Below are 26851 nucleotides of genomic sequence, written 5' to 3' on the forward strand. Positions count from 1 at the left end.
AAGAGTCCTGTCGCCTCCAGGATAGAGAGGTCATTGTTATTGAGACGTCTGACAGAAAGAAAATGAAATAAACGTAGAGTTGGCATGTTGCTAAGCTAACAATGCGATACTATAATGCTACAGCCAGACCACTATTTTTTATCAATCATTTTTGATACTTTAAGAATTATATTTAAAATCAACATTTCTGTTACTTCATCTACAATCTTGGATGGATTTTTTTTTTTTTTTTTTTTTTTTTACTGAGCTTGTCGCAATGCATTCTGGGATCAACATTTTCACACAGGACAAATGGAGTTATCACAAAGAAGACAGCACAGTTATACAGTCTACCTTAAACAGTCTTCGTATCAGGAGCAAGTCAAAACCATATTGTAATTGTTGTTTATTTGTTCAGTGTTTCTCTTACAGTTCAGTTGTAGAAAGTGGAAGGTGTTCTGGGAACTTGGTTAGACGTAAATTTGAGCAGTCCACCACAGTAGCTTCACAGCGGCATTTGGGTGGACAGACAGGCTTGCTGTTGCAGTCCTTATTCAAACGTGTGTCCTCAGAGCCTGAGACAAATATAAAGATGCTTTCAGAGAAACACCATTCATCACAGGAGAGTATAAATGGGCCATTATTCGGTTTGCTGCACATTTATTACTTTTAGTCACATTCAAAAACATGTTTTTTTTTTGGTCTAAAGGAGATACAGAAACAACTTACCTGGGATGTGGTACTGTTCCTTGGCTGCTATGGCAACACATGCAAGAAAACAGAAAATACAGCTGTTATAAAAACACAGAAAAACATTCAGACAGCACAGATCTAGATTTGAGACCTAAGGCTGGACAATTAAATGGATAGTTCACCCGAAAATAAAAATTAGCCTTAACTCTTCTATCTATCCATCAGTGCATCAATCCGTGATAAAAGTGCTCCACACTGCTCCGGGGGGTTAATAAAGGCCTTCTGAAGCAAAGCGTTGAGTTTGTGTAAGAAAAATATACATATTTAACACTAACAAAGGAAAATTCTAGCTTCCGGCCAAACAAACATGGAACATGCAGTCTACTAGCGCCTAATGCGCAACTTATGCAACTTATGACGTCAGAAGTAGCGTATAGCGTCATGGCGTAGCGTAAATATCAGCAGTACGTTGCATTACTGGCATAAGTTGCGCTTAGACTTAAGTCGAATCCGTATGTTCGTTTGGCCGGAAGCTAGTTATTTTACTTTATAAAGTTTTAAATATGAATATTTTTCTTACACAGACTCATCGCTTCGCTTCAGAAGGCCTTTATTAACCCCCCGGAGCCGTGTGGAGCACTTTTATGATGGGTGGAGCACTTTTATGGTCTTCAAAACAGAAACAGCAATTCACTGCCATTATAAAGCTCGGAAGCGTCAGGGTGTTTATTAAAATAACTCTGATTGTATTTGTCTGAAAGAAGAAAGTCATATACACCTAGGATGACTTGAGTGTGAGTAAATCATGGGCTAATTTTCATTTTTGGGTGAACTATCCCTTTAAAGATAAAACCAAAGATCTTCTCTAATATACTGGCATTTACACTTAAGTCTGTTTGGTTGTGTGATGTTCACTCTTTCTGCAGTTACATCTTTACGCCAGTAGGTGGCAACAAGTGAATGACTATGACTGAGTCAATGAATCATTTATTCAACTGATTCATTCAAAAACATTCATTCAGGAACAAGTGACTATCTTTATGAGAAAATCATTGAATCATTCACTCGATCGATTTGTTCAACAATACTGATTCATTCAGGAATGAAAGAGTAACTGTCTATATGTGTGATTCATTGAATGATTCATTTAAACGACTTGTTTAAAAACATTGGTAACACTTTACAATAAGGTTTCATTAGTTAACATTAGTTTACTACTTTAGTTAACATGAACTAAGAATGAACAATACTTCTACAGCCTTTATTAATCTCAGTTAATGTTAATTCCAGCATTTACAAATAGATTATTAAAATTAAAAGTTGTATTTGTTAACATTAGTTAATGCAGTCTGAACTAACATGAACAAACAATGAACGACTGTTTTATTAACTAACTTTAACTAACATTAATAAATTCTGTAACAAATATATTGCTCATAGTTAGTTAATGTTAGCTAATAATGTTAACAAATGAAACCTTATTGTAAAGTGTTACCAAAACACTGATTCATTCAGAAACAAAACCAGTGACCATATATAAGAATGTGACATTGAATTATTCATTCAACTGATTTGTTAATAAAACATATTCATTCAGGAATGAAACAAGTGTCTGTCTTTATTAGTGAATTATTAAATCATTAAATCATTCACTCCACTAATCTGTTCAACAATGCTGATTCATTCAAGAACTAATCTGTGGCTGGCTATGACTCAGTCAATGAATCATTCATTCAACTGATTCATTCAAAAACATTTATTCAGGAACAAAATAATTCAAAATCATTGAATTATTGAGTCAACCAAATTTGTTCAAAAACACTGATTCATTCAGGAATGAAACCAGTGACTGTTTATATGAGTGAGTCAATGCATCATTTATTTAACTGACTTGTTCAAAAACACTGATTCATTCAGAAGCAAAGTGACTGTGTCTATGATTGAGTCAGTGAATGAGTCACGACTGATTCATTCAAAAACACTGATTCATTCAGGAAAAAATAAGTGACAATCTTTATGAGCAAATCATTCACTCAACCAATTTGTTCAACAACACTGATTCATTCAGGAACTAAACAAGTGACTGCCTTTATGAGCAAATAATTAAATCATTCACTCAACTAATCTGTTCAACAATGCTGATTCATTCAAGAACTAATCTGTGGCTGGCTATGACTCAGTCATTCAACTGATTCATTCAAAAACATTTATTCAGGAACAAAACAAGTGTCTGTCATTCAAAATCATTGAATTATTGACTCAACCAAATTTGTTCAAAAACACTGATTCATTCAGGAATGAAACCAGTGACTGCCTTTATGAGCAAATCATTAAATCATTCACTCAAACAGTGACTAGTTCAGAAATGAAACAACTGACTGTCTATATGAGTTATGTAAATCTTCAACACTCGCTCTTAAAGAAATCCAACTTTACTGATTAAAAAACGCCATTGTCAAGGCCCTCATCGGACGACCACCTTTTTCAAATTTACATGAATTTTAGATTTTTGGTTGCACTTCTTTTGTTGGTAAAGCATGTCTTTTAAAAAAAAAATTGTCTACAGTATATGTAAAAATTTACTCAACCTATTTGTGTGTTGTTCGGAGACACAAGTACTACACAATTACCCGAGAAATTACCCATAAATTGTTATAAATGAATGTAAATGTACAAAATAATTAATAACTAATTGCACAGTGTGTTTGTGTATTCTACCTGAGCAGCGAAACTTCTTGCTCTTGATCTGACTGATGCGTTTGTTGGCGAGCCGTCGAGGACTGGAGCATCGCGCGCCACTGGTCTCAATCGGATTGGACCGCAAAAAGTCCGCCAGCCATTTCAAACCACAGTCACAGACGAACGGGTTCTGAGCTAAGTGACTGAAAAGAAAGTGAACAATAAAACCTCTTAACTATACAGTATGTGCTTATTTCAATGTTCATTATATAATGTCTCTTACAGAGTCTGGATGGCTTTCAGAGGAGTAAATGTGCCTTTGGCTAGAGTCTGGATCTTATTGTCGTACAGGGACAATAGAGATAAGTTCTCAAGGTCCTGGAAAACGTTGACACGAACACAGTGGATTTTATTGGCATTTAACAGTCTGAAAGAAAGAAAGACAGACACCTAAAACATTACAATGAATGTCTGGATGAGGGTGCTTCAGTGTGCTGCCTTATTCACGGCCCATTAAGCAGCGCCGTTATGACATTTTTCATGTGGGTGGTAATTTTGCATTGACATAAGCATCAGAGGTGATCTACATCACGCGTTCCAGTACTTACAGTAACTCTAATGCACTCAATCCGTCAAAAACTCCCCGAGGCAGATCTGTAATCTTATTTCCATAAAGAACCCTGAGAAACAAAACAAGAACATGAGATATAATAATGCTGATGTTTCATTTGAAAACAGATGCAAGGTCATACATAAATTTAAATACTGCCACAAACACAAAAGGTCGGCACAAAGCCCTATTAGGTTGAACAAGATTTTAGCATTTTTCTGATTTATATGCCTGTGTGAAATTTGCTGCAAAGTCAATAGAGTCTCGATGATATTCTGGTATATGACTTCCTCCTTCAATATAAGTAACTTCAGATCCATGACTGAATCATTCTAATGTATTGAATCTTTTTAATGAAGTCCTTCATTTGGACCAAGAACCGATTTGTGAATGAATCATTCAGACCACTTCTTGTAAACCAGTTGTAAACCTGTAAACTAAAAAGAAAGATTCAATCATGAGTTGGACATTGCTGAGTGAATGAATTAATGAATAACTTAAATGTTAACCATCTCTTTGTTTAATTTTAGATATGACTTCTTCCAATATAAGTAATGCCTGATTCATGAATTAATCAAATCTTTCTAATGAATCAGTTGAACTGATTCACAAAACTAGTCAGAACGATTAATTTGCAAATTACACTGAATCGGTCCAAGTGGTTCTCAAGTCAACGACTCCCAGAACCAAATCTTTTGGACAGACTCATTATGAGTTGGATTGACAACACACTAATTCCTTGAACCAAAAACCGATTAGTGAATGACTCGTTCAGTTTGTAAACCGGGTCAACTGATTCACTGAAAAGATATGACTCAACAGAACAGTTCATTCATGAATTGTACATTGCTGAATGAATGAATGAATGAATGAATGAATGAATGAATGAATGAATGAATGAATGAATGAATGAATGAATGAATGAATGAATGAATGAATGAATGAATGAATGAACGAACGAACGAACAAGGTTCACAAAACCAATCTGAATGATTAATTCACAAAGAAAAACAAACAAACAAATCGTTTAGACATCATACTGAGTCAGATTAACAACTCACCAATTCTTTGAACCGAAACGGATCAATCAGACTGAGTTGTGAACCAGTTCAAATGACTAATTGAAAAGGTCTGACTCAATAGAACAATACATTCATGAGTTGGACATTAAATACTTAAATATGTAAACAAATAAATGTTAACAATCTGTGCCTAATTTTAGATTTGACTTCCTCCAATATAAATAATATCCGATTCATGAATGAATCATTCTAATGTATCAAATCTTTTTACTGAATGAACTGCTAAATCATTTTTTGAACCGTTCACTGAAATGAACTGTTCGTAAGAGCCGATTAGAAGAAACGAATCAGACTAACTGGATCTAAATGACTAAACGTAAGTCTACAAGATTTTATTGTCCAATTTATTAAAGTTAGTTAAAGTTAAAGTTAAGTTGATTGCTAAGAAAAGTCACACAGAACATGTATAGTACATTAAGAATCTGTCTCCAAATGAGCTGAATCGCATGCATCCTCATCACTGTCGAATCATATAAGGCATATATATGCTGGAGGCTAGACTAACATTCATTTAATTACACAAAACCACACACTCTCTACATCAGACCCCTGGTGAGATGTTCCCACAACACGCTTACATAGGGCTCTTCGTGCAACATGATGCATAATTCAACAGAACTAATAAGCTCGCGCACATTAACATGTTGGAAATATACATAGCAGTCATATGCAGATTAAATGATTATATACATGAGTGCTGTATAATGTACACCCCACGAAGGCTGTTTTTTTACAGATTTGAATAAATGGATATGTAATTCTCAAAACAATCATGTGAACACAGCTAAGCCAATTAATTTAGCAAATAATAATGAAAATTAGCATTTGGGATTATAAATTAAATTTTCATGTGTGAAGTGTAGCGTAGCTTACAGTCAGGATAATGAACTATATTACTCTGCAGAACATTTGTTTATTGTAATTTTAATTATTAATGCATTCAATTATTTATTCATATTGGTGTCGCTGCTGGTTTATGAAGGCTTTCCACTCCTTAAAAAAAAATAATGAAAATGAAATTTCCTGCTTTGGAAAAAAAGAAATATTTTGCTCCAAATTCTGTTGCCACTTCAGTGTAAATCTCTTCTATAGGTCAGTGTTGTGTAATCACACATTACCAGTAATGTTCACATCAACATTTTTGTTGCAGAATTCTATTGTACATTATGATGTCTATGGGCTTTATGAGCCTCTGCAGCAGCGGGTTTATGGGTTTACGATCAGACCTTAGACTTGGTCCTCAATTTTCTGATTCGTTCTGTTAAAAACACACAAATTTTCGAGTTTTTGGGTCGTTTTCTTGCAATGTCTATTTCTAGCTCTGCTTCTGCTTTGTGACATACAGCTTGTTTGAATAACATGTGGATTTAAATATAGTGAAACGCCTGGACTGCTAAAACTATTCATTATATTATATTACATTATATTACAGTATATTATTGCATATTATTGCATATTATATTATTGCATATTATTGCATATTATATTATTGCATATTATTGCATATTATACTATTTCATATTATTTTATATTATTGCATATGATTGCATATTATTGCATATTATATTATTGCATATTATTGCATATTATATTATTTCATATTATTGCATATTATTGCATATGATTGCATATTATTGCATATTATTGCATATTATTGCAACCTTGCTGCACCATTTTGTACCCTCTGAAGACCGACTCGGGTACAAAGCATTGCAGTAATCAAGACGTGAAGAAATAAAAGCATGAATTATTTTCTCTGGGTCACTGAAAGATAAGACAGATTTAAGTTTAGCGAGATTTCGCAGTTGAAAGAAACTATTCTTCACAACTGAAGTCTTTCAAACTTTAACTCTGTGTCAAAAATAAAACCCAGATTCTAGACAGAACTATGCAGAATAGATGACAGAGGTCCTAGGCTCATTGCTATATTATTTACACGGCTATAATTTCTGTCTTTTTCTGATTTAACTGGAGAAAGTTATAATTCATCCAGCATTTTAGGTCTTTTAGACATTCAAAAGTGATTTAACCGATATATCATCACCAGACTTTAGAGGCAAATACATCTGGGTATCATCAGCACAAATTTATTTTATTTTTTTTAAATAAAAAGATACGAAATACTATATAAAAAAACAACAACAAAAAAAAACAAGAGGAAGAAAAACAAAAATGAAAATAACACTTGCCCCAAAACAGAGCCTTGAGGGACCCCACAGATAATAGAAGCTACTGATGACAAGAGGATTCTATTTTTAACAGAAAAGGTTCTATTTCACAGACAAATCAACGCAGGGCAGTTTTCTCTGCAGTTTATACAGTAACAACGCTTGGTCCAATAGTATCCATGAGCTTGACAAACACTTTGAGTGGAAGCACGACACTAGACTAGGAAGTGGAAATGTAATCATATTTAAATTTAAAATCATTCAAGGCAGAATAAGTGTTTATCAAATCATAAAATATTAAATATTTGTTTTCATGACATGATGTATGATGTGTAATTTTTATTTTTTATTTGACTGAATTGTTTTAACAGGATTATCATCCCTCTATTGTCAGGCATGTAAACACAAAAAACAGACACAATAAAAAAGTGCAGGAATTATAAATGTACACTTACAGTGAGTTGAGAGAGCGCAGGCCTTGAAACGCATCGGGGGCTATTTCAGATATTTGGTTATTACTCAAATCACTGTGGAGTAAAAGACAGAATTATGAAATATACTAAATGTTATAGCTGTTATTAATGGGGGAAACAAACCTCTGTTTCATAAAATCCTAAAGGAATTGATTCCATTATTCAGTTACATGTAAAAACTGCATGCACAGTGATTCTTGTAAATGTCTTAGCTTGAAGCTTGTATGTGTTAAAGCTTATACTATAGTTAATAGTTTCTATGGCTGATCACTCACATTCTGCGCAGTCTCTTGTATGAGGCAAACGCTCCTGGAGGAACAGACTTTATACCGTTCTGCTCTAATCGTCTGAAAGAGAGAAAAGCAGAGGACTGGTCAAGTGGATGCAGAGGCTAGATGGTCAGCTTTACAGTTTAGCACGGTTACAACTAGTGTCCCCATGGTTTCCTTATTACCATGGATACTGTTCAGTGAAGGGCACGACCTTTAGCACTGGTCAATGTCAAAGACACACACCAAATGATCGATCGCACCCACGCGGGTCAAGAAAGGTTAAAGCCCACCAGATGTGAAGCTAAAGAGTCAAGATATATTGACATATTGCATAGTGAAAATGTATGAATGAGTTTGTAATAGTATATATCATCACATATTTGAATTAAAATGTAATTTTATAAAACAAATTGTTCTGGCTGTAAAATCTGATAGTGTGTAGCCTACAGTGTTGGTCGGTAACGCATTACGTAAGCAGATTACTTTTTTTTGGTAAAGTAACAGTTACTTTATAAATGTACACATTAGTATTTGAGTTACTTTTCTGAAATTGAGATTTATACATCAACTGAAAGCTGAATAAATAAGCTTTTCATTGATGTATGGTGTGTTATGATAGGACAATATTTGGTCGAGACACAACTATTGAAAATCTGAAATCTGAGGGTGCAAAAAAATCGAAACATTGAGACAATCTCCTTTAAAGTTGTTCATTTATGTTCGCGATTGTGCAGCATTCACTCACAAAAATAAATGTTTTATATATTTACGGCAGGAAATGTACGAAATATCTTCATGGAACATGATCTTTACTTAATATCCTCATGATTTTTGGCATAAAAGAAAAAACGATAATTTTGACGCATACAATGTATTGTTGGCTATTGCCCATATACCCGTGCGACATGTGACTGGTTTTGTGATCCAGGGTCACAATTAGTTACTTTTTTAGGGAGTAACGCAATAGTGTATACGTGACTTTCCCCAAAACTGGTAGCTTACCCTTTCATTTGCGCATCCTAATTTCCTATTCACGCAAATTATTTCCTATTCCTGTGGCAATTAGTTACTTTTTAGGGATACTTTTAAAAGTAACTATTCCCAAAACTGATAATTTGCGTGTCGTCAGTAGATCACGCACTGAACTTGCACTCTCACACTAACTTGCCCTGTTTAGTAAATCTGGCCCGTAGTGATTGCGCTCTTCTTGAGAGCGTCAAAGGTTTCTATTTACAACGTACAGTATTTTGCAGTGTTGAGCAATGTAGCCAATCACAAACATATCTGTTGAGTGCTTAAATGCAATGGCCAATCAGACATATTTAAGTTTGAATCCACTCAAGACGTTTCGGTCCAGTGTTGGGTTCTGCACGCACGTGTTATAAAACTCTTTGCACGCTTTTTAGGCGATATATAATATAGAAAACTTGTGTTTTTCTGCATTAGGAAAGGCAATGGTTATTTATTATTCAAACTGGCTGCCATGCCAAATCACGCATACAGTATGCTTGATTTTCTGTTCAAATGATAGCGGTTTGTGAACGCTGCCACTTTAATAACAAATTATTTATCAAGAGTGTTTATGCTGGGATGTGCAGGTTGTTGATAGGCGACACATTTCATGATATTCTATATAAATGTGTTTTTAAGAAAGAAGCGCATCTATCGTAAAGAAGCGTACCCTGGATTTGGTTCACCGTCCGCCTATGTTCTTATTAACACACTTAAGTGCACTTTTAAAAAGTGAACTTTGTGATAATGTCAAATGTTTACTTTAAATTTTAATGTAAAGTTGTACATTGTAAATTGTACATGTAAAGTACTTGATTGGTAATTTAGTAACTTTATATCACACTATATTTAAAACCAAGTACTTATTTTATATTACATTTAAAGTTAATACATTTTAAATACCAAATTATATACTAAACTTCATCATTACAGATATGTATTTAAATGCATGACATACAAATATCAATAGAAATTGCATTGAAGTGTATTTTAGAATAGATTACCATAAATGACTGTCAGTACATTTTAACCATAATTCAAAGGCAATATAAGTAATTATGAAATTACATATAAAGATGTACTTAAGTGGGTTAAAAAGGACTCTAAAATGCAGCTAATTGCATTTAATATCAATTTAAATACATTTTCATTTAATTGCAATTAACATGCAATTAAGTGTCAAAAACATTGCATTACTGCTGTAATAAGTGCTCTTTTTAAAAGTACGCTGGAATTTTTTGTAATTATTTAGTGAGCATTGCTTAATAAAAGTAATAAGCCACTTGAGGCATTAATTAAGTAACATTTTCTGCACTTCTCTTCACACCTGCCCTTTAACCTTGGGGAAACTGGCACAAGCCTCTCGTGGCTCATAAGTGTATCGCATCTCAATCAATGCATCCTACACATTTGTATCTGCCCCTGACAGAAAAATCATTTAAACCCAACAGGCTTCATCTCTATCCTTGAGAAACATCTCAAATATTCTTAGTAAATAAATAAATCACTCACATCTCAGTCATACTTTCAGGCATGTTGGCTGGAATCGCCGTGAGACCTTTTCCTCTACAATCCACAATATTGTTACTGCAAGTGCACATCGGGGGACAGGAGCCAGACGCAAGGCCACAGGGCTGAGGACTGGAATCAAAAATGCCTCAGGAAAAGAAGGAAACATTATATATATTAGTCTTAAACACACAATTGATCGGTGTAATGTTTGCTTGAGTTTCTTCAATTTGGGGCACAACTTTTGGTGTTTTTTTTTAGAGATTAAACTTCCCTTTTCCTCACATTTTTTTATGTACCATCATGTTTCTGAACCAAAAAGTGGGTAACACTACAATAAGCGTCCATTAGTTAGCATAACGCATTAACTAACATTAACTAACAATCAATGTGCATTATTAATACAATTAGTTAATACAAATACACATTTTCATTGTTAGTTCATGTTAGCTCAGATACAACTTTTATTTTAAATTATGTACTAGTAAATGATTAAATGAACATTAACTAAGACTAATAAATGCTTAAGAAGTATTTTTCATTGTTATTTAACAAACTAATACTAACGTTAACAAATGAAACCTCACTGTAAAGTGTTACCAATTGAGAGTCATTTTCACGGAAATGCTAGTTATAATAGCATGTTTTGTAATAAAATGGCTGAATTATTTGTTTCGCTAAGACTAAGTCGTCAACCATTTTGTTTTTCAAATGACAAAAATAAAATAATATCACATAATTTTTGGTAATTTCTTGTACACAATTAAAATACTTAAAAAGTAACACTTGAAAGAATTTACTGGAGCAAAATTGATGGTTGTTGTGGAAATTACGCCACAAAATTACATAACAATTTTGGCAAATTTCTTATATAAAATTACAGCTTGATCAGAAATAATGCACAATAAAAATATCCGAGAGTAAACAAGTAACACTAGAAAAAAATTGCTAAATTGATGGTTGTTGTGGAAATGATGCCACAAATTAGGGACAGTCATAATTTGAGTAAGACAAAACATATAGTTTTCACATAATAAACATTGAAATGGTTTATGATTGTTTCGCACTTTGTTGAGATTATAGTAGTAAAAATTGAATAATATAAATAATCTAAGATTGAAAGTCTGAGGTTGGAACAACAATTCCTAAAAGTTATTCAGAAAGTAGCACAAAAAAACACAGTTATGATAAAAAGTCTCCAATACTGTAAAAAAAATTTGCTGCCTTATATATTTTTTTTAAGAACAATGAACTTGTATGTTTAAGTAATTTAAATTTAAATTGCAATAAACTGACAAAAAAAAAATTGTTGAATCTTTTATAGCATAATTTTTTTTTGACAATTTCTTAAATTATTTTAATGAGTTAAAGCAATGTAAAAACATAACTTATTGATCAAATACTTTTTTACAGTGAAGACACTATTAATGTGACCATAATACTATATAGTCAAAATCAAAAAGTCAAAATCTTGACAAATTTTTTTTTATTTAATAAAGTTTTTAATTAAATGTATTAAAATTAAAATGTATTTAATAATAATTAAAAAAAAATATTTAATAGAAACGAACCCCTGGAAGGTAAATGTTGCATGAACAGCTAAAAAGAGGAGGCCAGATTTACCAGAGCACGTGAAGTCCTTCTTCTGCAGTTCGGCCAGGTTGAGTCCGTGAAGGTTGGGTGGTGAACTGCACTGAGTGTAAAGTCCCAGCGCTGGTCTCTGTCTGAGCCACTGAGACAACCACGACAGGTGACAGTCACACCGCAGACTGTTCGAGTGCAGACGGCTGAGGAAACAACAGGGGAAGCGCTTGATATTAGTCCTCATTACCCCAATTATGCAAGCATCACTATTATAACTACCAATACTTTGGGTAATTGATTTAAACTTCTACTGTATGTCAAAAAAAGGTCTGGACTCACAAGGTGCGTAACTTGGGCATGTGGTTGAAGCTGGAAATGGGGATGGTGCTGATATTGTTGTTGTTCAGTGTGCTATGGAGGAGAACCAAAGAAAAAAACAGGTTATATATAATCCATAAACACTGTATGTATACTTTACAAACAATAAACTGCATTAACTCATTTACTTTCTCTACAACACAAAGGTCAGTACATACAGGACCTCCAGGACTCTCATGGCACGAAACGCTCCATCCTCGATGCAGCCGATGTGGTTCTTATCCAGCTGTCTGAGAGCAACACAGAGGCACACACAACATGTTGATGAGTGAAAGGTTATAATGAAATAATGTTATTGGGAAAATGAAAAGAAGCACGTGTAAATTATTAAAGTTGTGTGCACTTTAACTCACAAGTTCTTGATGTCGGTGGCTCCTCTAAATGCTCTTCTTGGTATCATCTGGATGACATTCTCACTGAAGTCCCTGATTAAAAGAGTTTGTGAAATATACAGGTAAATTAAACCAATATTTATTCATGCAAAATACACCTGAATTGCAAGTTTATGTTAGAAAACATCATAACCAAGATTCAACTTTTACTGCTTTTTCACAGACTTGCGAAAAAAAGAAAAGAAAAAAAAATTCTTTCAGATCAACTGTCTCAGATTTTCCTTATACAGACCCTAAAAAAATATAGACAAATATGACATCCAGAAAGTGTATAGCACCACACGCTTAAAGTTAGGGTTTTAGCACTGTTGTACCCACAAAGTTTATCCACAAATACAAATTATCATTGTTTAACACTGCCTTCACATGCTATCGAAGTTATCATAAATACGAGTTCCTTTATTTTCATTAACTATTCCTTGATAGCACATCTTGGCAAATCTGAGCACAGTTTGAGACATTCTTGAGATTTAACAGTTGACATTTAACTATAAAAAAGCCTCTATAAAGCCTCTCTAGCTGAGAAATGAAGTGAGCATGACACAATCCCACTGCTGTGGATTTGAAATGGTTTTGAAAATTATATATATTTCATATCTAGTCATGCTCAGCGCTGTTCTGCAGACTGTCTAAGGAAATTGGCATTTAATAAAAGAACATCTGGATTCCTAAATGTCATTTAATCTGTTTTCTCTCCATGTGAAAGCCATCAGTGACCTTTTCCTAATGCATGTGATTTTTGCTGCAATTGCAAACTGTTGTTAAGTTCCCCGCAATTGGTTCAAGCTACAGTCATCATTTGATGAAAGCATTTCATGGTCCTTCAGGACGAACAAAGCGTTCTGCACATTAAAGCTCATTTTCTTAGTTTAAAGAGTAAAAAGCAGTAAAAAGCTAAAAGCTAACAGAAGACGCTGAGCATTAGCTGTATTATTAGCGCTGTTTGGTAAAGCACTATTTCCAGGAGAGGTCAGGCCACTTAACAACAACGAACCAAGACACACGATCAGAAATCTGTAATGGAGTGTGAAATTCAGTGTGAAGGAACGAGAAATTGCGTATATAAGAGCATATATATTTACTTTTTTTCCCATGTTTTCACTGTTTTACGATGAGGGGCGCAATTACACAACTTATGAAAGAGTACAGAATCAAAACACTCAATAAAGCATTAAGTATTGCTTATGCACGTTGGGAAAAAAAGTGATTTTCTCACAATTTTGTGTAAAAATGTTGCTTTTTTAATGAAACTTACCCATATTCAAGTGTTTCAGTCAAGAATGCATGAAAGTTTTTTGTGAAAATGATCAAAAATGCTAGCGGTGGCTAGTCAACTTTTTTTTTTAAACGCTGGCGGGGAAAGAGTTCAACTTTAGGGAGATTCTAATCAATATAGCAGAATATTTTACCTTCAATATCATGCAAATAGTACTAGAGTCAGGTTTTTCTCGTAATAAAGTATAAAAATAAACACAAAACCTTCAGCTGTCTAACTCTGAAATGAATGTGGATCTAGAAAGGCGTGTGTCCAATTTCTTGTATTTTTCAGTACAAATATGGTCAAAGAAATTACAGAAATCGCTAATTTAAGCTGTCTTTGATCATTTTTCTCATCATGTTGTTACTATTTTTCATTTTAAAAGGTAGTTTGTACAATTAATCCAGTGATGTATATACTGTATGGGTCAAAATTTTACATCAATATAATATTCTGTATGTAATAATGTAATGTACATATCATGATTGTGTTAATATTATATAAATACTGTTATATGTTATTTTACACTTTAAAAATATGTTGTTTATTATAAAACAAATAAAAGTTTATTTTAAAAAAAAATGCACCAAATTAAATTTGGTCATATTTGACCCACATGTGCACTTTCTGGTACGTCAGTTGTATATGCCTTCCAGAGTTAATTAAACTCATTTGTCATTGTCACTCATGTTAATGTAAGCGATGTTTTCTGCTCCAGAGAGCAACCAATTTCATTGACCTGTGAAGGCTGTCCACTGGTTACAGGTCCACTCAGAGAACTATCTGAGAAAAAGACCCCAGTAATCTCATGTGTCCAAACACCAAAGCAAGAGATATCGGTATAAACTTATACATTCTTCAGGAGATTCAGGGATTAAGCTGCTCCGCATTCTTACTGTATGTCTCAATTGCAACCTCTGAGCTGTCAAACCTTCCCCATAGTTAGATTATTGTTCAGTTGAGTTCAACTGTTTGGGTAAAATGCTAATGTTTTCAGAGGGCCCTATCTTACACCCAGAGCAATGCAGCGCCAAGCGCGACGCAAGTGTTTTTTGCTAGTTTCAGCCCGACGCAGTTATCATTTTCACGTCCTGCGCCACGTTGTTTACATAGCAAATGCATTTGTGCACATGGGCATGCTGGTCTGAAAACGAGGTGTGTTCAGGCGCATTGTTGGCGCATTGCTATTTTGAGGGAACAGAAACTGACTGAGCCATTGACCAACTGAAACCTGGTCTAAAGTCAATGGCGCAATATTTTTTTGTTATTTAAAGAGCGCGTTAGTAATGTGCGCCTATAGGCGGGTCCACAATGCACTCTGCTTATTAAACACACAGGGACGCACAACAGCACACAAACATGCCAAATATTTAAAATAAAACGGTTACAATGTAAAAGATTATTATTGTGTGCATAAAGATATAGTGGAATCCGGCTTGTCCCGTAGATGGTCTGCTTGCGCACTTTTACCTCGCGCACGAGCAGATCCGTTTGCGCTCCGGAGACGGCTTCGGTCTTTCCACTATCAAATTTCATCATGTAAATGGCAAATCTGCCATGGCGCGAGCGCAACTGGCATTTAAAGGGAATGGGAGATGAGACTCTGATTGGTTTAACGCACGTAAATCCCAAAACACACCCATTACTTATTAAGAGAATAGGGACAACCCTTTTAGATCATGCGCCGGGACCGCCGACCATTTTTCCCATCGTTAAACTAGCAAAAGTGGATTCGGACACGACTTAAGTGAACTTGAACTAGATCATTAAAATAGGGCCTTAAATGTTGTTTCTATAGTCTCAAGGAACTCATCTGACTTTAAAAAAAAATACGCTAAATGAGCTAATCTTAATCGAAATCACTTAATATTATGTGGTATAATGTTGATTACCACAAAAATGTTGATTTCCACTACTTTTCTTTTTAAAAGCTAGAATCTGACACTTTGAATGGGAATGAATGACGCCAATCTGTTAACATAAAAAAACTCAATGTTTTAATGAGTAGCAAAACCAAAAAAGCGCAGATGGGAGGTGGAAAGTTCAGCACGGGATCTAATGATGACACGTAAACTTAATGCAGACGCAGCCGGATCATTTCCATAATGACCAACGTAATCTACCAAGATCAGCACAAATTAGCGTCTGGTTTAAGACGTGCTTTATGGGGGGCAAATACCAGTATATAGACTAGAGAAAATCTTAGTAAATCACCTTGCATGATTCATTTAAATACTCTCCTCCCATAAATGTTGCGCCTGAAAGGGAAACTCCTACAAATGCATATGCAATAAGGTCAGCCGCAAAAATAACTGTGCCTTTTCAGCACAAATTTTTCAATGTGTGTCTTTAATAAATCCTGACAGCAGTTTTTTAATGCCAAAAGTGGGTTTGCGCTGGAGAAAGCTGTTAGTAGTTGTTGTCGTTTGCGCTTAACTTGCATTGAACCCTGAATATACACAGAACTCGAACGCAAGAAGGCAGCAAAAGTATCACGATAATGCAATGCAGCTTTCCATTATTTACATGTAACACGGCCAATTCTGTATCACGTCAGAGTGATTCAAACATATTCTGACTTTGCACTCATATCCATCCTTAAAAAATGAAGAAAAACCAGCAGAAACCTCTGGGAAGAATAACCTCTCAGTGGGGGCGCAGGGTTTCCTGGTAACCGCCTTTAATCAAAGCTGTTTGCCAAGGATGTTCAGTTTGCGGTTTAAACCTGGCTAACATCCAGAGGTGAAGGCAAACATTACGGATAGTAAGACTGCTCAACTTCTGCAAATATTACACTCAAGATCTTTTATTTGAAAGCCCTTGAAAGAGGGTAAGACGACGAGGACAATAGAGGCCTGAGAGGGGAAGATGAGCAACAAATTGTGGGATCTAAGAGACTGCGACTAGCCACACTGGTTTTCTTTTGTTAGTCCTCGTCTTTCTTACATTTGTCTTTCTGTGTCTGACGCACTGTTTACTGAGGGATATTAAATGTTAGCAAAGGCAAAAACTCATTCGTCAGAGCTCAAAGACGGCGAAGAAACAGTAAACAGAGAGAAAATGTCTTAGCATGAGAAGGAATTTGTACCCATTATTGCATCTTTTAAATTGTTACATATTTTGTATGTGAAATTAAACATTTCTCATTCTTTTCTTTTTTTTTGGGTTAGCTTATGTTTCGTAATAGCACACCGTTAAGTGATAGTCAACATACAAGAGCATTTTAGGAACATCAAACTGAACCCTGCTTCACACTACAACCTTGGGTGTGCATTAATTTTCAATAATTCAATAGACTGTCATAAATAATTCCTCACGTCACCATTGCGCTACAACTAGGCAAATGTCTAACTTAAGCACATCTGGTGTGACCGGCCAGTGAACTGCAAGAAGTCGTTCATTGAGCCATTATTGCTTAATTTTTCATGATTTTTTCTGTGAAATGGCCCCGTATATTGGCCATTATGTAACAATGTAGAAAAATCATTCAGCGTAATGACTCCTTCAAGACCAACAAAATTGATAGCAAGCAACATAGATCTTTGTCTGCTGTGACGCCCAAAACGCCTCTGATAATGTCCCGCTGATATAACATGCACTGCTAGCACTACATCCATCACTTAGAGAAACACTATATGAATTTAAATATCACCTAACGAGCTGCTCGCAGATTGTCATTAGCATGTTGCTAAGCTAACAATGAGATACTCTAATAAACAGCATCATTAACACAGCACACAAATCTCAAACTCATTTACAAACGATGTGATGCTGATTTTGGCTAAAACAAAATATAAATTCTCTCAATTTCCAAAGAAGTGCACTTAATTGTATTGAATGCACACCTGTACTTTAGTACAAATCTTAAAAGTACATACAATTTTTTTTTTAAAGATAATATAATATTAATGAAATTAAAGGCCACTTAAGTGTGCTTAAAGAGAGCACTGTTGAAGTGCACTTGTTATGCTTTAAACTTGTAAAAATAAAAGCTATATATATATATATATATATATGTAAATAAAACAGATTATTGGAATAAGAAAATACTATTTCAGAATTTCTACTTCAAAATTTCACATTTAATGCATTTACTTGCCGTTTCGCTGAAATTGTTTGTGAAATTTACTTGCAATTTGTGTGTGAAAATTGTTTCTACACCAAATATTATTTCAGTGCACTTCTTGTGCCTTAAAATGTGTCTTAAAAAAGTGCTCTTGATAGGCAGCTCACTAGGTTTTGAAACGCAGCACTTCACGCCACGGTGTCCTGTCAAATTAAGACAATCCCCGAGGTGGAAGAGACAGGAATGACATGAAGAATAATTAGTATTTTCTTTTCATCACCATTGGTACGTAACATAAACACTCTCAGATAAGTTCACACCCGGTTAGCACAAATTAAAAAATGTCGCTACCCACAGTGACAGGATTGAGGAAAAATCTACATATTAATTTGAAACTAATCATAATTAGCAATCACCCCTGTTATTTCCTCTCTTAAGTAACTGTGGTAATTAATTGTGCGTGGAGAATGCCAGCATGGTGCCAATTAGTAATGAATCTTTGAGTATTAGGAGACTATTACTTGTTTTAATGAACTAGATCTTGCTTTGTTTAAGTGCGCTCCACAAAAGTGTCCAAACATGGAACGAGAAATGCAAAAAAAAAAAAAAAGTATTTCTATCATGACCCATATTATCATAAACCAATATTCCTGAGGATTACCATACAGAGTGTCTCCGAAGGAAAAAGACGTTGTGAATTTGATTTATAATAGTAGACATCTTTCCCTAAAGGCATGTGTAGGTGGATGGGGGTGTTCGCAGGCAGATTGACTGAACGCACCACATCCATATGGCAACTCTCTAATGAGGCAACGTGTGAAATGGCATGAACAAACAACCAAATAACAAGCAAACACAGCTGTCTCTGACTATTTGTTCACACCCATTATGCCTCTTTCTGGACTCCCACACATTCCTACATATTTCCCTTTTTGACCCACTGGCCCTGACTTTTCCAACTGTATTCAACAACGAAAACTCTTCGCCCAACCACAGCTAACTAGCCTAAGCTCTTATCGAGAGGTGAAGTCACTAAACAAAGAGGGTTTTTTTAACATCTCAAAGGTGTTTTGGTGCAAATTCATTGGTAGAAGCAAGCCGAATTAACCAGATTATTGTCATATTTCAAACACAATAGAATTAAGAAATTCTTGAGATTATTGAACGACAAGAAATTACACACAGAGATGCAAATATAATTTGCAGTTAACATGCAATTAAGTGTTTGAACACATCACATTGAAGAGTATTCTTTTAAAGTATATTATTTCTGTAACAAGTACTATTTTTAAAAGTACTAAAGTGTAGTTTTTTTCACATGGCTTGAGTTTGGCATTAGCATGTTAGCTAAGCTAACAATGGGATACGCTAATAAATATAGCATAATAAACACATAGCACATAAAAACATTGACTAAACCATCTTTCTGACCCACTGCCCCTGAAAGTGAAGACTTTACCAACTGTATCTGTATTAAAATATAAAAACTCTTCTCCTAAGCACAGCTAACTAGCCTAAGCTCTTATTAAGACGTGATTGTCCGGGAAGTCACTATACCGGGTGCTTTGTTTAACATGTAAAAGGTGTTTAGGCACTCATTGTTTTGGTAGAAGCTAGCCAAATTAGCCATGCTTGTTCCATCTCAAGCATTTCCTGATGGATTCCTAATAAGGAAATAGTCACTTACAGTCTGGAGAGAGAGGGATTTTTCAGGAACAGGAGCTCTGGGAGCTGCTGGAGACGGTTTCGGTTGAGACGCCTGAGGGAAGCACAGAGACATACGGGAATTCACAATTCAGGAAACCCAGTTTGAAGATTACTTACTAATTGTCCCAACATGATGTAGCTTTCCAAGGAATTTTTTTTTAGCCAGTTTCTAATTAGTTACACAAATTGTAGTGTTGACTGAATTTGTCAACCCTGTTACCAAAGATATTGTAAAATTATAAAAAATAAAAATAAAGAAATTTATGGTGATCTAAATTAGCCAAAACCAGCATAGTTTAGATATTTTTAACCTGGTTACTCTCTCTCTCTCTCTCTCTATATCTATATATATATATATCTATATATATATATATATATATAGTCTCTCTCTCACTCTCTCTCTCTCTCTATATATAGTCTCTCTCTCTCTCTCTCTCTCTCTCTATATATATATATATATATATATATAGTCTCTCTCTCTCTCTCTCTCTCTCTCTATATATATATATATATATATATATATATATAGGGCTGTACAATATATCGAAATAACTGGGTTCATGAGCAAAAGACAAAGAGAAAATCCCTTACTGCTCTTGGCTCAACAACTTTTGTAGCTTTAATAAGAATCAGTATATATATATATATACCTGGTTACTCTCTCTCTCTCTCTCTCTCTCTCTCTCTCTCTCTCTCTCTCTCTCTATATATATATATATATATATATATATATATAAAATGAAGGTTAATTAAAAAAAATGACTATGATTAATTTGACACATACACCACTGGGGTTTCTAGGAGCCCAAATATTAGCCAATTTCAACATAACCTGAGGGTTAAACGCTATAATTATAATATCAAAGCCTTTGAAACAGAATACTGTATTATAGAGAGAATGAAAATATGTGACTTTAAACTCACAGTCTGTCCAATTCCTTCAGATCACTGAAGGCTCCTCTATCAATAGAGACAATCTGGTTGTCCATGAGGTGCCTGTACAGATTGATAAAGTAATGCATAGTGAAAGTTAAAAAGATAAATAATATTTAGCTCACAGTGGAGGATGGGAGAGAGTAAAGAAAGGCCACAGATTACCACCCACTAACAGCATACAACCTGTAATTAAAATACAATAAAACTGTTTGCTTGTTAATTGTTGTTTACGTGTTAAATGTGCTCTTGTCTGCTTCCTCTTCCTCTTTGTGGCATTTATAAATGTCTATTTAAACCTCTATAAATGAGAAAATACATTAGAAATAAGACTGATGTAGAAAATGAAGCTCACAAAATCCGGAGGTGCTTGAGGCCAGCGAAGTCATCCTTGCCGATATGTGTGAGGTTGTTTGTGTTCAAGTCCCTTTAAAAGTAAAAAGAAAGAGCAATTGTTAATCACAAACGAAATATTAATTGTAACTTGTCCATCGTTTTAAAATCCTACGTCAATGAGTTACTGAATCAACTGCAGAAATCTCTTTACAGTGTGCTTAAAAGCCATACAACACTAATAGGGAATGGAAACTTTGTGCACCCTTCATATACGGTATAATAAATTATAATACAGTATAATAAAAATGATATGCCTATCCAGCTAACACGTTTATGATCTAAAAATGTTTTGTTAATGTTATTTAACATTGTTTTTGAAAGTCGTCTAAATGTTCAAAATGTCCGGGTTTTATAAATTTTTTCTCTTCGTTATATAAGCACTTATAAACGCATTTTTAAAATGTTAGTTGAATAACGGTCTAGACCTTTTTTACCGTTTTTCATACAACGAATGCATTCCTTAAAATGACTAATCACCCCAATGAGCTGTAGTTTTAAAAAATAAAAATAGTTAAAGGAAATAGTTAGTTTCTAAATTTACTATGTGTAGTGTTGACTGCATTTGTCAACCCCGTTACCAAATTTATTGTAAAGTTATTTAAGAAAAATTACCAAACTAATATTTTCTTAACTCATGGTAAACCACAAGCCAACATTTGGCTCCTAATTAGCTTAGTTTAGATGTTTTCAACCCTGTTACACCCTGTGATTATATATAATATGCAACCCTATATATTAATAAATGCATTAATACTCAATGAGGGTTGAATGGAAAAGAAATATGATATGGTATAGAGGGAAAAAATCATAAATGGAAGTGAAAAGAGGTGGAAAATAACTGTAGATTTTTTATAATTCGGTTTGCGCATTTCAAAAGGAGATCTTATTAATACCTCAATAGTTTGTCCCTGACAGCCATGAGATTATAACAGCCAATTAAAATGTAGCTCTACTCTGTCTGGACACCAGCGCACAGGCCTGAATAAATAGAAACCTTAAGAAATAGAAATAAAAATCCATAAAAGGCTATAATTTGTGCATGCAAAGGAGGGTTACGCTCATTATTAAGAGGTGAACGCTGACAGACTGCCCCTTTTGTAGTGGAAATATACATTTGCACACATGTACACTGATGTCACCTGGGACACGGGCTGTAATGGCACTATTGTGGAAAAGAGCCCAGGTGTGACCAATCAGGGCAGTGAATAAGGTGACTCCTTTAATCCTTTAATTAGTCCAGCATCTGCGGCCAACACTGGGACCATTAATGTGGAAAATTGGACACAAAAGCAGCTTGATCTCTTAATCTGCTATACATCCCCACACTTTCTTTGAGTGCTTGAAAAAAAATCTAATAGCTTGTCACAGATGTAAATGTTAATTTCCACCTGCACAGTTCTGTGGTAATAAAGTGTCTACATGTAATTCATGCATCTACAGCGGTTCATTATGAAGCTTGAGCAATCTTGTGAAAATGTATTAGGAAAATAAGCATTAGTTTGACCAAAAAAATAACTTTTAATTTTAGAATTTAATTAACAAGTAACCTTTGAGATGGATTTGACTTTTTTCTCAGGGAAACAGATCTTAAATATTACTGTAAACCATTAGAACAATTAACAGTTTCACAAGTTTAAATTTAAAGGATTTTATCCACCAGGGTTAATGACTACAATTGGGGTCTTCAAAGTCTAACTTGTTGGTGTGTTAAACAAAAACAGTTTTGATTATTAAAATCCTTCTTAGTAACTTTTATGATAATTTGTTGCAAATCTTTTTTCTTTCTTTTTTTTAAATTGACAATGGCAAAAAATCTGGTCAGTCTGAATCCTGGTGGATAACAAAGACATTTAACTATTCAGTAGAAAAATGGAAATTTTTACATCATGGCAAGAAGACAAGTACATGAACTCATGGCATTTTCTAAATTTTTGCACAAATTGTAGTGTTGACTGCATCAAGCTCAAGTTTTCAGACCAATGAATGATGAAAAATAAACAAATATTTTATTGGACTTTGTTTTTGTAGACAACAAAATCCAGCAACAAACTAGTTAAGATCATCGAAACAATTTATTAATTAAGGCTAAATCTTCAACCCTGTTACTTGAAACCCTGTTACGCACTTTCAGAGTTCGGTCGCTAACAATCAGGCATACTTCGGATTTGACCTCTTATGAACAGCTAGTTTACACTGAAACATGCATTTAATTTCATTTAATGGACATTGTTTTTGTATAAACCAACATCTGGTCCCAAACTAGCTAAGCTCTACTAAGTGACAGAATAATTCAGGTTACATTTTCAACCCTGTTACCCATTCTGGCATTTACATAAACACAGGGACGCTGTAAAAGGGGGAAGGTTGGGACGATTCTAAGGGCCATGGTCAGAAAGGGGGCATAGACATGGGGGCAGAGAGGCCCAGAAACCCTAGCGGTGCCCCTACATAAGCACTTACACACTTGACTGCATCAAGTCAAGGACTAGTTAACAAACTAGTTAAGATCATCGAAACAATATATTAATTAAAGCTAAATCTTCAACCCTGTTACGCGCCTTCAGAGTTCGGTCCCTTACAATCAGCCATACTTCAGATTCAACTTTATTTTAACTAAGATCTACTAAGAGACAGTTTTATTTAGGTTACATTTTCAACCCTGTTACCCATTCTAGCATATACAACTACACAAGCTTCAGAGTTCGGCCCCTAAAAATTTGCCATATTTCGGATTCAACATCTCACGAACAGCCAAGTTTACACATACAATGTATTTAATTTATTGGACTTTATTTCTCTAGAAATCAACATTGGTCCCAAACTAGCAAAGATCCATTTAGTAACAGATTCATTTAGGTTACATTTTCAACCCTGTTACCCATTCCGGCATTTGTAACTACACACCTTCAGAGTTCGACCCCTAACAATCAGCCATACTTCAGATTCAACCTCTTATTATATATAAGTATATTTATTTATTTATTTAAGTTGACTTTATTTTAACTCAGATCTACTAAGCGACAGTTTAATTTAGGTTACATTTTCAACCCTGTTACCCATTCCGGCATATGTAACTACGCACCCTTCAGAGTTCGGCCCCTAACAATCACTTCTGATTCGATCTGCTATGAACAGCTTACACTGATCTCTTTTACATAACATTTGAGATACAAGATCCCATTACCTAGATGATCTAATCAGTCAGTTTACATTTACTTTCAATTCATTTAATTTGAAAGGCAAAAACAGCTTGAACACAGATATCCTGTCCGTTCTGAACTCTATTATTGGCCAGTGATATCATGTTGAGCGCTGCTACCCCTCAGCTAGCTTTTTCCCTCCTTCACGACCCCCCACTCCCTCCAGTCAACTCAAATAACAGCGCCATTCTTTACCACTGCAGGGGCAAAGCTCAGGGGACCATGGGGGATATTATTTGGCTAGTGCAGTCTCCTTGATAAATGACTCTCTTTGCTACACATCGCCTAGGGAATGTCCTCCTCACTATAGAGCTGCTGGCTTTTATCAATATTGCTTTCACTGCTAATTGTTCAACAGGATTGAACACATTGAACCTTATCTAAAAGCCTTTTCATTGTTCATTGTGGGATCTTCCTCAATTGTTTGTTGGTCTTGAAACATCATTCCAGTTGAGGAAACAGTGCTAGTGTTCAAGGTGCAGTCACATTTACTGTGTTTAGCTAATTTTCACGGGTAAAACCCAGTCAAGTCCAGTGATCTGGAATTTCCCATGAGGGCGAAAGATTCCCCCATGCGGATTTCACAACGGGTTCAAGTTGCCCGTGCGGATTAGCCCCGTTGACCAACAGAAACCTGCTTGGTTTGCAAGTGACTTCTGTGTGAGCTGTGATTCATACATCATATATCTTTTTTTGCCTGCAAAATATTTATGAAATTTGGCAAATGTGACCAGGAATGACTTCTTTATGCTTAGAAGTAGCAATGTCCAATGTACGAATTATTCTACTGATTCAGATCTTTTTAATGAATCAGATTCTAATTCACAAAACCAGCCTGGGGTGTGTTTCCCGAAAGCATCGTTAGCCAACTATGTTCGCAAGTTCCGTCGTTATCATCATAGTTCAATGAGTCGGTGTTTCCTGAAACCATCGTTCCAACGAACATTCGCAAACAGCATCGCAAAGTTGTGTGGCTGGAACGACAGATCTCGACCTGTGGTTAGAAGCAGAGTTTCTTGTTTGCATGACATGTGGACTCAATAAATCCTTATTTTGAGCCAAATAAGCAAGCTGACATTCAGTACAATCTATATCTTTTATTTAGAATACTTACAAATGTCATTTAGGTCTTTTAGTTTGTCAAGAGATTTAAAGCATTGTTTTTGAAGAGTGCGCATGTGCGAACGTGCTCTAGTATGTAAGAACGAGTCTATGATTGAATCTGGAAATAAAGCAAAATAACTGAGAAAAATTAGAAATAGTCCTCAGATGCCATGTCTGTAATTTACAGCAAAACTTCTAGCATTAATTCGATCTCAAACAGATTAATTAAAAGAAGTTATTACTATGTAATTACTTACATCATTAACTAACGTGGTTGAACGACCACTTTGCGACAGTACGGTTTTGGGAAACAGTCGCGATGCATCATACTATTGTAGTTAAGCGGCGAGTTACGTCGTTGTTCGGGAAACACACCCCAGAATGATTCTTTCGTGAAAATTATTTGGTTTCTTGGGTTCACCTTAGAGACCAAATGTCCAAATGCGGCATTCAACAAAGTTATTTTATGACTTTAGAAGACTTACACAAGTCATATGCTACTTTTATGATACTTTAAATGAATAGTTCACCCAAAAATTAAAAAAAATTCTGTCATCATTTTCTGGAAGTCGGATGATTGTCAATACCGGTTTGATTTTCTTTTTTCTGCGGAATGTTTGTTATTTTTGTCTGTGCTATAAATTGGGACCCAAAATTTTGAAGCTCCATAAAGGACATAAAGGAAGTGTAAAAGTAGTCCTGCATGTCACGTGACTTAGTGCCATTACCCAAGTACCAATGCGGTTTGATGTCACTAACATGCTGCCATATTTGATTTGGGGCTCTGAATATGCGAGTTCATCAATGTTTTGATTCGATTTGTGAATTAATAACTACTCATGTTTGCTGTATTCATCATACAAAGTGAATCAGAAGACTTATGGTTTACTTTTACGCTACCTTTTTGGAGCGTGACATTTTTGGACCCCATTGACTTCCATTGTGAGATTCTTCAAATATCTTCTTTTATTTTGCGCAGAAGAAAGAAAGTCAAACTGGTTTGGAATGACAAGACAGAATCTTTTTTGCCTTTTAAGTGTAAGATTTGCAATATGAAGCACTGCTACATAACACAACAATCTCAGCAAGTAAACATTTGATACATCTCAATATGATCCGAAAGCACGATTGAGGAAGACGATAACCGGAACTACATCCTCTAAATCAATGGACATTATGTCCTGTGGTATCAGTTACATTTGACATGTTTTGATCCACACAGGGTTAGATGGACACACTCTGACACGAGATACTCAAACCTCTGAGACACACAAACATGCTCATATACAGAGCCGGTGCATAATTTAAGGGCTGATACTGTAAACAAATCCAGAACACAACAACTGTGCTCATTTGT

At 34.9% G+C, this 26851-nt stretch overlaps 1 protein-coding gene across 1 annotated transcript in view; it reads right to left on the minus strand.

Annotated features, from left to right (window-relative positions):
* The window catches only part of slit1b (slit homolog 1b), a 48735-nt gene that overhangs the window by 20746 nt on the left and 1138 nt on the right, over positions 1-26851 (minus strand). Inside the window, exons 2-17 of the mRNA XM_082137964.1 lie at positions 21150-21221; positions 20786-20857; positions 19842-19913; positions 12792-12863; positions 12597-12668; positions 12400-12471; positions 12100-12263; positions 10480-10624; positions 7960-8031; positions 7667-7738; positions 3960-4031; positions 3635-3778; positions 3391-3554; positions 709-735; positions 410-554; positions 1-48 (exon numbers count right to left, since the gene is read on the minus strand). The exon at positions 1-48 is cut by the window's left edge and continues 27 nt beyond it. Of these exons, the coding sequence (XP_081994090.1) occupies positions 1-48; positions 410-554; positions 709-735; positions 3391-3554; positions 3635-3778; positions 3960-4031; positions 7667-7738; positions 7960-8031; positions 10480-10624; positions 12100-12263; positions 12400-12471; positions 12597-12668; positions 12792-12863; positions 19842-19913; positions 20786-20857; positions 21150-21221 (1485 nt within the window). The remainder of the gene's footprint in view (positions 49-409; positions 555-708; positions 736-3390; positions 3555-3634; positions 3779-3959; positions 4032-7666; positions 7739-7959; positions 8032-10479; positions 10625-12099; positions 12264-12399; positions 12472-12596; positions 12669-12791; positions 12864-19841; positions 19914-20785; positions 20858-21149; positions 21222-26851) is intronic.

The sequence above is a fragment of the Leuciscus leuciscus genome (assembly GCF_965113295.1).
Source record: "Leuciscus leuciscus genome assembly, chromosome: 15".
NCBI lineage: Eukaryota > Metazoa > Chordata > Actinopteri > Cypriniformes > Leuciscidae > Leuciscus > Leuciscus leuciscus.